Here is a 12,978-nt window from a genome sequence, read left to right as displayed (position 1 = left end):
GATAAATACCCAGCAGTGGAATAGCTGGATCATATGGTAGTTCTATTCTTAATTTTTTGCTGAATCTCCATACTGTTTTCCATAGCAGCTGCACCAGTTTGCACTCCCACCAGCAGTGTATGAGAGTTCCCTTTTCTCCACATCCTCTCCAACACTTGTTTCCTGTCTTGTTAAATATAGCCATTCTGATGGGAGTGAGTTGATATCTCGTAGTTTTGATTTGCATTTCCCTGATAGTTAATGATGTGGAACATCTTTTCATGTGCCTATTGGCCATCTGTATATCTTCTTTGGAGAAATGTCTAGAACATAGTGTTTTGACTGTACATTCTTGGTGGGATAACTCTAAGGATGAAATGAACTGCAAAGAACTCTTAATTCATTCATTGGTCTTGATTCTTAGTAATAATATTGGTATTATTGTATTGAAATTGTTGTATGCATACTTATTATTAAACAAATATGTAATTATATTAACATTGGTAGGAAACCAAATTTTTAGCATAAGGTAGAAGATATAAGTGTAAATTCAAATAAATAAAAAAAATTTTTAAGTAATCTTAAAGTAGAATTGAACATACCAGTATGAATCACCAATTTTTCTGACTTTTAAAGTTATGTATTTTTTAGCTTTGTCCGCTAAAGAAAACTTAGAAGCAGTGAGCACTCCCACTGCCTAGAATGTGTTCTCTAAATGCCATTGCTCACTAAAAAGGAGAAATGGCTTATTCTAGGCCTCAAGTAGAAATATACAAGATGAGCCTGGGTATCCTGTTTAGCCAGAAGGCAAGGAAGCTATCAAAGGCCAATGAGATTATGTCAAAGGATTTAGGAACTTCCACTTCCAGCCATGATCAAATAACAAGGACTGGATTCAACCTCCTACCTTGAACAACTAAAAAATGGACGAATCACATTAAACAACAGTTTTTATATATTACACAACAGATAGTGCAGGACAGTGATTCTGGAAAGAGGAGAAACAAACAAATGAACCCTACAATTGCCCCCACCATACTACCTAGAGAGAATTTCCAGGCTACAAAATAGGCGGGGGATGGATATCCAACTAGTATCTGGCAAATCTCTCTGAGTTGAGAAGACAAAGTTCAGAGTTCACGGAGGTCCAGGCAGCTATAATTTATAGAAAAGAGTACTGAAAAGGAGATAAATACACAGAGCCAGAGAGAGCTCCAGACAGAGGAGAATCCCTGGAGTGCACACAGAGCTGGGAATAATTTCTGTTCCTACCAGGCAGCATGGAAAACCTCGTATTTCATAAGGCATCAGGTGGAGTCCTAAGAAGGGTTTGCCTGAATGGTGGGGGAAAGTTAGCCCTAGCCTACAGGCTTCTCTGGTCCCACCTAACAAAGCTTTACAAAAGTAAGACCCAAAAGGCTCAAACTGTTTCCAAGTAACTTTATAGCGTCCCAGAAAAAAAAGTTCAAGAATATTTATAGGAGTACAGAAATATCCTGCACCCAACATGGTAAACTTTACAATGCTGGGCATCCAATAAAAAATTATTTGCCATGCAAACAAGCAGGAAAAATAAGACCCATAATGAAGGGGGAAAAAATTAGTCAATGGAAACCTATTAAAAAGAGGATGGAAAGCAAAGAAAAATAAAGGAAAATATATATTCTGGTCTCTTTAGCCTTGGTTCAGGGGACAAGAAAGGTTAGGCAGTGGTTCTTAACTGGATAATTTTGCCCTCAGAGGACATTTGGCAATGTCTGGAGACATTTTTGATTGTCATGGCTAGAGGGAGGGGTGCTACTGGCATCTAGTGGGTAGAGGCCAGGAATGCTGCTAAACATCCTATAATGCACAGGACAGCCCCTACAACAAGGAATTATCTGGCCCAAAGTGTCAATAGCGTTGAGGCTGAGTAACCCTGGGTTAAACGGAGGGTGAGAGTGGGAATGGGAATTCAAGAGAAAGAAACCATCTCAGCGGCCTGCCTTCCTTTGTCTTGGTTAGAGAATAGGGTTGGAGAAGGTGAAAAGTTTCCTTCTCAATCTGAATATACTCAAATACTTACTGGAAAATATTCCTTTGAAAATACTTCTATTCTAGCATGTATCACATTGTATTACAGTTTACTGGTTTTTATGTGTATCTCCCATACGATAAATATGATAACTTGAAGATCAGTATTAAATCTGGATATTTGTCTTTGTATCCCCAGAACTTAGTACAGTTATTAGCCTGTAGTACCACTCAAACCTATGATTGAATGAGTAAGATGAATAAATAAACGAATTGTCCCAATACTATAGCTGCAGCAGACACTCATTAAACCCAGAATAAATTTCTGGGGATTCTAGTGGCTCTATCTCTGGTGCCTCACACCTGTATTCAATGTGGAAAAGGCTTAATAGGTAATTGCCTAGCACACTAGTTTATTTCTGGGAGTGTGAACCAGGTCAGTGTTATGTTTGTTTTATGCAAATGAATACATAGTCATAAAAAACTAAAATTTGGCAGTTTTCTTTAGCAACTATACATATTTCTGTATGGACCTTCATGTCTGCCTCTGATATCGCCAAGTCAGGAACAGCCAACTACTACTGTCTTCAAAGATACCTTTCATTTCATTGACTGGAAGAAATATCACTTGTGTGTGGTGCCCAATTTGGATCTTAATTTGGATAGAGGTATATCTCCTTCTCTTTGCACAGGAATAAAGAAACATGGAGAATATTAGAGAAATGCAAGGAAATATAAATGGCAGGTATATATAAAAATAGGATCCAGTGATCTGATGGCCTAGGTTGTGGGGTGCAGGTGGGAGTCTGGCTAAGTTTAAGAGTGAAGTGAGAGTGCGGCCGGCCCTGTGGCTTGGTGGTTAAGTGCGCGCGCTGTGATGCTGGCGGCCCGGGTTCGGATCCCGGGTGTGCATCGAGGCACCACTTCTCTGTCCATCCTGAGGCCGAGTCCCACATACAGCAACTAGAAGGGTGTGCAGCTATGACATACAACTATCTACTGGGGCTTTGGGGGCAAAAAATAAAATAAATAAAATCTTTAAAAAAAAAAAAAAAAAAGAGTGAAGTGAGATGAACAGGTGTCAACAGGCAAAGCCCCATCAGAGCCTAACCATCTTGGCATTACATGTTGATGCTGGTTCTCCCCTCACTTTGTCTACTGCCTCTTCTATTCCTGGTCCTCTTGAAGTAGTCAGTGGGCCTTCATCTTCTAGGGCCTTGTTCAGAGGTTTCTGTTGTACCTTAATCTGTCAACTCTGGGGTTTTAGAAAGGTTAGTAAAGGAGCAATGACATCTTTGAACTATTATGGAAGAGAAATGTTTCCTAATGAAATGAGAAAATCCACACAAAATTACTTAGAAAAATTAAAACACCACATAAATGCAAGGCAGGAGTATAAACCATTTAGGAACAAACCTAGGAAGTTGGCTGTAATATTTATGTAGCACCTAACCACATTAGCTTTGGGTGAATCATGCTGAAAGTTGGATGCTTAATAACTGGACCAGCAAATAAAACTGGGAAATAGGAATGTGCAACCATGAGCTGATGTCTAGGAGGTTTACAGTCTTGAGCATGACTGTCATTAGCTAGAATCCTTTGAGATTTAGAAGGTAGTCTGGTCACTTGGATCCTGAGGGTCCTGATGACCAGTAGGGAAGAGGTATTCTAGAGTTGTGACTGGCATGAGAAGATTGAAGCCTCCTGGAATGGGGAAGTATCAAGGGGGAATGATAGAATCTTCATTTAGGAAGTAAGCCTCGGGGTAAGGCTCTATTTTCTGGAGTTGGAATTTATCCCAGAGGGTGGAATGAAAGGGTGGTGTCCTTGGATAGGGTCTCTGGAGGTAAGTGGTTTTGTGAAGAATGTTTGGTCTTAACAGATGGGATGTTATGCCATCAGGGTTTTTGAATCTCTAGGGCTCTCCATATCTCCTTTTCTCTTGCATTTTTATTTTCGTTTTTTGTTGGTTTCCTTCATTTTTTTGCCAATTTGTGATGCCTGAACTTGCTAAGTTACCTTTGGAAATAAATAATGTAGAAAGTGTCCCCTCATCTCCCTTTCTCATTACTCTAAAGGATGGAACCAGGATCCACATGGAGATACTTCTCTATATGGATCTGGATGGAATTTAGGACTATCGTGATTTTATTCTAAAGGATCAAGGTGCTAGAAAGTGACCAGAGGGCATCAGATTACTTGGGAAAACAAATATCATATAGTATTCTGGCTAAGAGCAGATTTTAGAGTCAGTCTAAAACAGTTCCACTACTTACTGTCTCACGTTGGGCAATGTATTTAACCTGTCTATGCCTCTTTTCTTATCTGTAAAAGGGCATAAGAATAGGTCTTATACCATAGGGTTGCTGTTAAGTCTAAATGTTAAGATAGTACGGGCAAAGAATTTAATATGGTATGTGGCATGTAGTAAGCATTCAATACAAGTTAGCTGTTACCATTATCATTACTCAGGTTTGACTGTGACCTCTGCCTCTTACTAGCAATACCTACCTTAGAAAGTTGTATGAGGAATGAGTGGATTTATTGTATAATGCTTCTCAGTAAATTCTAAGGAGTGCTGTTTAGTTTGCATTTTGCACACTCAGTTGTTATTTTGATGTTCTTCCTGTGCGTCACTATTAATTTGCTTCCATCATGTGGAGAGAGAAACTGATTCAGGAGAAGGGAGTGTTCAAATTTAGCTCTATCTCAGATCCTTCTTTGTTTGAGGGATAGGTTCTTTATTTACTGCACATTTTGAGGGCTTTACTTATCTTAGAATACTGTGTAATAACTTATTCTCTAGATTTGGTGTTTCCAGATGTGAGTTATCAGGTGGAATCCAGTGAGGAGGATCAGTCTCAGAATATGGACCCCCAGGGACAAACTCTGCTGCTTTTTCTCTTTGTGGATTTCCACAGTGGATTTCCAGTCCAGCAAATGGAACTGTGGGGTAGGTATAGGAGAATGGGACTGCCAGCTTGGGTGTGTTTAAATGTTAAGAGAATAAAGAAAGGGAGACTTTATATGATGTATATATCTGAATTAGAATAATGAATGTCAATGAAAAACCTTGCTTAAATAAGTTAAACAAATTAAATGCTCTGTGGAAAAGATCTGTATCTTGAAGCGTCAGTTAAATGATGACATTCCCAGATTTGGTTGGCCGGAAATCAGTAGACACTTCCTATAATGCTCCCTACAGAGTATATTACTTTAGATGGGTGGTTCTCAACCTTAGCTGCACAATATATTATCTGGGGAGCTTCTAAAAAATGCCCAAACCTCACCCCCAGAGATTCTGATTTCCTTGGACTGAGGTGGGGCTCAGGTATCAGTATGTTTTTAAAGCTTCTCAGGCTTGAGGAGAATTCACTGCTCTGCTGCTTTTCCAGGTGGAATCAAGAAATGTTATTGGCCTTGCTTGGCCTTGATGCAACATCTCAAGTATAACATGAGGAGATGTGGGAGTGTTTTGGTATGAATGGCTTTGTGTGATTGCCACATAGACCTCTGGAAAGGGAGAAATTGTCCTTGTTCAGGCATACAAGGGAGAGCCTTTGGCGTTTATCTAACAGATGGGTGATAACCTGTTATCAGAAAGGTTCTCTCTGTTAGAGGTAAAGCAGTGATTTTGCTGTTTTGTGGTCCATGAAACACATGCATCAGAATTGCCTAGAGTATTTGAAAATGTGCAGTTTCCTGCGCCAAGGATTAACTCATTGTTTTGCTGTAATTTAAAAATCTGGTACCGCTGAAGAATCTGCATTTTTAACAAGATTCTCAGGTGATCCTTAGATATAGTAAAGTTTGAAAACCACTGAGTAGGGAGTTGGCTTATGCTTTTTAATCCAATAAACCCTGAGACATAAATTTAAGTATTTCTCAATGCCCTCCTAAACTCTGAGGGAAGTAGCAAGAAGTGGAGCTTATAAATGTCTGGGGAAAAGTTCAGAAGCCTGCCTTTTGGTGCTCCTGATTTGTTTCTGTGTTGTTCTTTCTCTGTGGGCCAGTGTTTTTTCCTGGGACTCTACTCTCCAGGCATTCCAATGATGTTTGGTGTGGCCCTGTTCCTGTGGCCTTGAGTCATAAGAGAAGTGAGACAGCGTATAACCTCAGATCAGAAGAGCTCACTTTGGCTGGTTCCAGCTATTTGTTGAACAAACCATTGTCAGCTGTGGGATTCTTCCTGCTGCCTGCCTTCCATGCCTCTCCTACCCTTTCCCAAGATGTATATATTCTTTAGGAGAGAATCACTGCTTTCCTGGGCTCTGGCTTGCAACTCTTTGTTTGAGGAGCTGGTGTTCTCTGGTGCCCCACTGTCCCATTCATTAAGGCCCTGGAATGGGAACATAGAAGAGACCCAAACTAATGAGGCTTCCAGCAAGGAAGTCAAAGGTGAGGATGCCCAGGGTCATTACCTGGCCTGTGCTCACATGGACAGAGACTGAAAAGAGAAGCAGCTTAGTATTGTGGAAAAGACTTTAGGGTAGAATCAAGAGACCTGACTTTAATTTTATTTCTGCTACCAAATTCCTCAATGATTTTTGGAAAGCAAGTCACATAAATCATCTGATCCTCCCTTTTCATGTATTTAACATGAGATTGTTAGACTAGGTGATATCAAAGGCCCTTCCAAGTCTAAAGACCCTCTTAAGACTTAAGATCTGTTATCTTCTGGCAGGTTTTGTTTTTTATTTATTTATTTTTTTTGAGGTCTGCTAGAGGGAGCACCTTATTCAGTCTTCCCTAGGATGACCTAACATCTGATACCATGTTCGGAATCCTGTTGAACATACCTCAAGCACTCAGATTCCTCAGAAACCAGTGTTACCTATCATTCTTACAGTACTGTGATAGTTTCTGTTTAGCTTGACTCTGAAGGCCTGTAGCATCTCAGGTAGTTGTATTCAGTATTGGATTAAGTCCATCACTGCATTAGTAAACATAGTATCTTTTTAATTTTTATTTATTTATTTATTTTTTCCCCCAAAGCCCCAGTAGATAGTTGTATGTCATAGCTGCACATCCTTCTAGTTGCTGTATGTGGGACGCGGCCTCAGCATGGTCGGAGAAGCGGTGCGTCGGTGCGCACCCGGGATCCGAACCTGGGCCGCCAGCAGCGGAGCGCGAGCACTCAACCGCTAAGCCACGGGGCCGGCCCACATAGTATCTTTTTAAATTTCCTTACACATTTGGTAGTTTAGGACTAGCCTTTGAAGAATATGCACTGTGAGGGTAAGTAGATTTAGATATGTGGATATAGCTATAGTAATTCTGTCTTCTTTTTCCCCTCTACTTTCTCATATCCTTGGAAGCTTTCTCTAGAGCTCCTTTTAGGAAACAGATTGTGCAGAACAACAGTCTGTTTCCATGTGTCTTTAAAAAATCACTTAATTGGCCTTCTGCCCACCTAGTCATGGTAACTTTTGTATGATTACCCATTATTTTGCCACAGAGTTAAAGGCTTCTAGTGATATCAGCAGTTTTAGAAATGAACTTGTAGCTTTTTAATTAAATGTCTGCTTTCAAAAGAGGTCTAACTGATTTCTTGAGACTATTCTTAGGACCAAACTGTAAAAAATAGTAATCCAGATGATATCATAGCAACAGTGATATTTTCCCTTTGATTATTACAATGTACATTTCAAAACACTTCATATATATTATTCCAGTTTATCTGCACAACATACCTGTGAGAGCAGGTGGTATAAAGCCACTTTCTGTACTGAAGTGAGAAAAGTGAAGTGACTTGGTCACCACTAGTTGGTGGTAGAATTGACCCTAGAATCTATGTTCTCCTGACTCCAGTTCCAGACCCCTGTTGAGCAGATGACATATTACCTTCCCCTCCAGGAAAGCATCATGGTGCCTCGTGGTAGATAATGTTCCTTCCATTTATGGTTTCCTTTGTCGTGCAGAAGCTTTTTAATTTGATGTAGTCCCATTTGTTTATTTTTTCTTTTGTTTCCCTTGCCTGAGGAGGCATATTCAAAAAGATACTACAGGGGCTGGCCCAGTGGCGCAGCGGTTAAGTGCGCGTGCTCCGCTTCAGCGGCCCAGGGTTTGCAGGTTCAGATCCCGGGTGCACACCAACACACTGCTTGTCAAGCCATGCTGTGGCGGTGTCCCATATAAAGTGGAGGAAGATGGGCATGGATATAAGCCCAGGGCCAATCTTCCTCAGCAAAAAAGAGGAGGATTGGCATTGGATGTTAGCTCAGGGCTGATCTTCCTCCTCCCCAAAAAAAGATACTACTAAGACTCACGTAAAAGAGCGTACTGCCTATGTTTTCTTCTAGAAGTTTTATGGATTCAGGTCTTAGATTCAAGTCATTCAAGTCTTTACTCCATTTTGAATTAATTTTTGTGTTTGGTGTAAGATGTGGTCTATTTTCATTCGTTTGCGTGTGACTGTACAGTTTTCCCAACACCATTTATTGAAGAGACTTTCTTTTCTCCATTGTGTGTTCTTGGCTCCTTTGTCGAAAATTAGCTATCCATAAATGTGTAGGTTTATTTCTGGGCTTTTAGTTCTGTTCCATTGATCTTTGTGTCTGTTTTTCTGCCAGTACCATGCTGTTTTGATCACTACAGCTTTGTAGTATATTTTGAAATCAGGGAATGTGATACCTCCAGCTTTGTTCTTTTTTGTCAGGATTGCTTTGGCTATTTGGTGTCTTTTGTTGTTCTATATAAATTTTAGGATTCTTTGTTCTATTTCCATGAAAAATGACATTGAGATTTTTTTCCCCCCCAAAGCCCCAGTAGATAGTTGTATGTCATAGCTGCACATCCTTCTAGTTGCTGTATGTGGGACGCAGCCTCAGCATGGCCAGAGAAGCGGTGCGTGGGTGCGCGCCCGGGATCCGAACCTGGGCTGCCAGCAGCGGAGCACACGCACTTAACCGCTAAGCCACAGGGCCAGCCCGACATTGAGATTTTGATATGGATTGCATTGAATCTGTAGATTGCTTTAGGTAATATGGACATTTTAACTATGTTAATTCTTCCTATTGTGAGCATGGAATATCTTTTCATTTCTTTGTGTCTTCTCAGAATGAAAAGACAATCTACCAATTGGGAGAAGATATTTGCAAATCATATATCCGATAAGGGGTTAATATCCCAAATATATAAAGAACTCATATAACTCAACACCAGAAAAATAAACAACGTAATTAAAAAATGGGTAGAGGATCTGAACATTTTTCTCAAGAAGATATACAGATGGCCATCAGGCACATGAACACATGTTCAGCATCACTAATTATTAGGGAAATGCAAATCAAAACCACAATGAGATATCGCCTTATGCTCGTCAGAATGGCTATTATTAAAAAGACAAGAAATAACAAATGTTGGAGAGGATGTGGAGAAAAGGGAAACCTCATACACTGCTGGTGGGAATGTAAATCGGTGCAGCCACTATGGAAAACAGTATGGAGATTTCTCAAAAAATTAAAAATAGAACTACCATATGATCCAGCTATTCTGCTTCTGGGTATTTAGCCAAAGAACATGAAAACTCTAATTCAAAAAGATATATGTACCCCTATGTTCATTGTAGCAATATTCACAATATCCAAGACTTGGAAAAAACCTAAGCGCCCATTGACAGATCAATGGATAAAGAAGATGTGGTGTATATATGTATAATGGAATACTATTCAGCCATAAAAAATTAAATCTTACCATTTGCAATAACATGGATGGACCTTGAGGGTATCAGGCTAAGCAAAATAAGTCAGACAAAGAAAGACAATTACTGTATGATTTCACTCATATGTGGAAGATAAACAAACAAACACATAGATAGAACAGATTGGTGGTTACCAGAAGGGAAGGGGAGGTGGGGAAGAGTGCAAAAGGGGTAAAGGGGCATATTTGTATGGTGACAGATGACAACTAGACTTTTGGTGGGGAGCCTGATGTAGTCTATACAGGAGGCAAAATACAGTGATGTCCACCTGAAATTTATACAATGTTATAAACCAATGTTACCTCAATAAGAAATGAAGTTTAATTTAATTTAAAAAGAGAAAAATGTTCCTTTTGTCTTGCATTTTTAATGCAGCCCTCAGAAAAGCCAGCCAGCCTTAGGCTGCTTCATCATAGTACCTTTGAACAGACTATCCAACGGAGAGTAGAAAAACACTGAAAAAAGAAAGATTAATTAATAAGTATTTTCTCCAGGTGCCCTATAAAGTGAATTTTTCTGTGTCTGTTACATCAGGATCATCAATACTAGCCTATTGTTTGATGACATATTTTGCCCGTCGCTTTCACATGTTAGCTTTTCTGAGTGATGCTGAGCAGTGGTGCCTATGGTTACTTTATCAGAGATAGTCCCCCATTTAAGAAGACCTTATACCAGCAGTTCTCAGTCACCTTTTTTTTTTTTTTTTAGAGTAGCAGATTTTAATACTGCACTTTCAGTAATTGATAGAACAACTGGACAAAAATTATAAGAATACAGAAGATTTGAACAGCACTATCAACCAACTTAACCTAATTAATGTTTATGGAACGCTATATCCTACAACTGCAGAATACTCATTCTTTTCTTTTTTTTTTTTTTTAATTTTTTGTTTATTGCAGTAACATTGGTTTATAACATTGTAAAAATTTCAGGTGTACATCATTGTACTTCTATTTCTGCATAGATTACATCATGTTCACCACCAAAATACTAATTACAACCCATCACCACACACATGTACCAAATTATCCCTTTCACCCTCCTCCCTCCCCCCTTCCCCTCTGGTAACCACCAATCCAATCTCTGTCCCTATGTGTTTGTTTATTGTTGTTATTATCTACTACTTAATGAAGGAAATCATATGGTATTTGACCTTCTCCCTCTGACTTATTTCACTTTGCATTATACCCTCAGTGTCCATCCATGTTGTCACAAATGGCTGGATTTCATCGTTTCTTATGTCTGAGTAGTATTCCATTGTATATATATACCACAGCTTCTTTATCCATTCGTCCCTTGATGGGCACTTAGGTTGCTTCCAAGTCTTGGCTATTGTGAATAACGCTGCAATGAACACAGGGGTGCATGTACCTTTGCAAATTGGTGTTTTCAAGTTCTTTGGATAAATACCCAACAGTGGAATAGCTGGATCATATGGTAGTTCTATCCTTGATTTTTTGAGGAATCTCCATACTGTTTTCCATAGTGGCTGGACCAGTTTGCACTCCCACCAGCAGTGTATGAGAGTTCCCTTCTCTCCACATCCTCTCCAACACATGTTGTTTCCTGTCTTGTTAATTATAGCCATTCTGACGGGCGTGAGGTGATATCTCATTGTAGTTTTGATTTGCATTTCCCTGATAGTTAGTGATTTTGAACATCTTTTCATGTGTCTGTTGGCCATCTGTATATCTTCTTTGGAGAAATGTCTGTTCAGGTCTTTTGCCCATTTTTTAATTGGGTTGTTAGTTTTTTTGTTGTTGAGATGCATGAGTTCTTTATATATTTTGGAGATTAAGCCCTTATCAGATGTATGGTTTGCAAATATCTTCTCCCAATTGTTAGGTTGTCTTTTCGTTTTGTTGATGGTTTCCTTTGCTGTGCAGAAGGTTTTTAGTTTGATGTAGTCCCATTTGTTTATTTTTTCTATTGTTTCTCTTGCCGGGTCAGAAGTGGTGTTTGAAAAGATGTTGCTAAGACCGATGTCGAAGAGCGTACTGCCCATGTTTTCTTCTAGAAGTTTCATAGTTTCAGGTCTTACATTCAAGTCTTTAATCCATTTGGAGTTAATTTTTGTGTATGGTGTAAGGTAAGGGTCTATTTTCATTTTTTTGCATGTGGCTTTAATTTTTTGCATGTGAGTTTTAATTTTTTCCATACCACAGCATATCTGAAAGGATTGACACACTGATAGTGACAGTGGCTCGCCACAACAGTGATGCTCAAATAGGAACAGAGTAGGGTTAGACACACTCTCCAGGAGGCTTTCCCTCTTCCTCTTTCTCTTCTCCTTTGGGAGTCACCGCTATCTTTGTTTATAGTATGTGGTATATATCTCTGTTTCTGATATGAATTAAATAGCATCCTTCGTTTGTTTCTGCAAAAACAATGTCATTCTTCACTTTAATTTCCATGAGCTTTCTTTTATTTGTAAGTGGGAATTGGGTGAGTTTGTAAGTTGCTGGGGGTTTTTGTCTAAAAAAAAAAGTAATTATTTGTGGATAGTCAGAAGTGGCCTCTTCTTTCAAGAGGCCTCTTTCCCATTCCCAGCCCTGACTCACAGCACAGGAACAGCAGTCTTGAAGTGGTTGTTCTCACTCAAGGTTACCAACATTCTCCCTCCTCTTAGGAGTTCACACTCTGCTCACAACTCATCTCAGTGCCATCCTCATGGAGAGCCACAGCATGGTGCAAGATTCCATCGAGGTTGCCGTGGACCAGGCCTTGGAGCAGCATCACCAGGCTGCCAAGGTAATAAAAAATTCACAACTCCCTTTCTCCTACTCTCTCTAAGAAAAAGATAGCTAAAGTATATGGCAGACACGGCCTGAGAGCCCTTCCTCCCTTAATGCCTCTTCCTCTCATCTTTTGTCACCTGGGCTGATCTTGTACACTGCATCTGGCTTAGGAACTCAAGCTTTAACTTAGATGGGTCACTGTAACCAGCTTGCTTAGTCTTACCTCCTAGTAGGTGAGTTTGAGTAAATAAGGACAAAATAGTAGACAAAAATGACTGATAATGCACCTCTTCATTATCTATCTATATATATATTTTTGTGTGTGTGTGAGGAAGATCAGCCCTGAGCTAACATCCACGCCAGTCCTCTTTTTGCTGAGGAAGACTGGCCCTGGGCTAACATCCATGCCCATCTTCCTCCACTTTATATGGGACGCCGCCACAGCATGGCTTGACAAGCGGTGCGTGGGTGCGCGCCCGGGATCTGAACCGGGCCACCAGCAGTGAAGCGCGCGCACTTAACTGCTACGCCACCGGGCTGGCCCCC

The 12,978-nt window shown here is 40.0% G+C and overlaps 1 protein-coding gene across 1 annotated transcript in view; it reads left to right on the top strand.

Annotated features, from left to right (window-relative positions):
• The window catches only part of TOP6BL (TOP6B like initiator of meiotic double strand breaks), a 95,747-nt gene that overhangs the window by 60,308 nt on the left and 22,461 nt on the right, over window positions 1-12,978 (top strand). Inside the window, exons 9-11 of the mRNA XM_087422582.1 lie at window positions 2,510-2,660; window positions 4,799-4,945; window positions 12,324-12,445. Of these exons, the coding sequence (XP_087278708.1) occupies window positions 2,510-2,660; window positions 4,799-4,945; window positions 12,324-12,445 (420 nt within the window). The remainder of the gene's footprint in view (window positions 1-2,509; window positions 2,661-4,798; window positions 4,946-12,323; window positions 12,446-12,978) is intronic.

The sequence above is a fragment of the Ceratotherium simum genome, chromosome 34 (assembly GCF_057802395.1).
Source record: "Ceratotherium simum simum isolate JZ-2026a chromosome 34, ASM5780239v1, whole genome shotgun sequence".
Taxonomy (NCBI): Eukaryota; Metazoa; Chordata; class Mammalia; order Perissodactyla; family Rhinocerotidae; genus Ceratotherium; species Ceratotherium simum.
The sequence above is the reverse complement of the archived record's forward strand: the minus strand, read 5'-3'. Positions and strand labels throughout refer to the sequence as shown.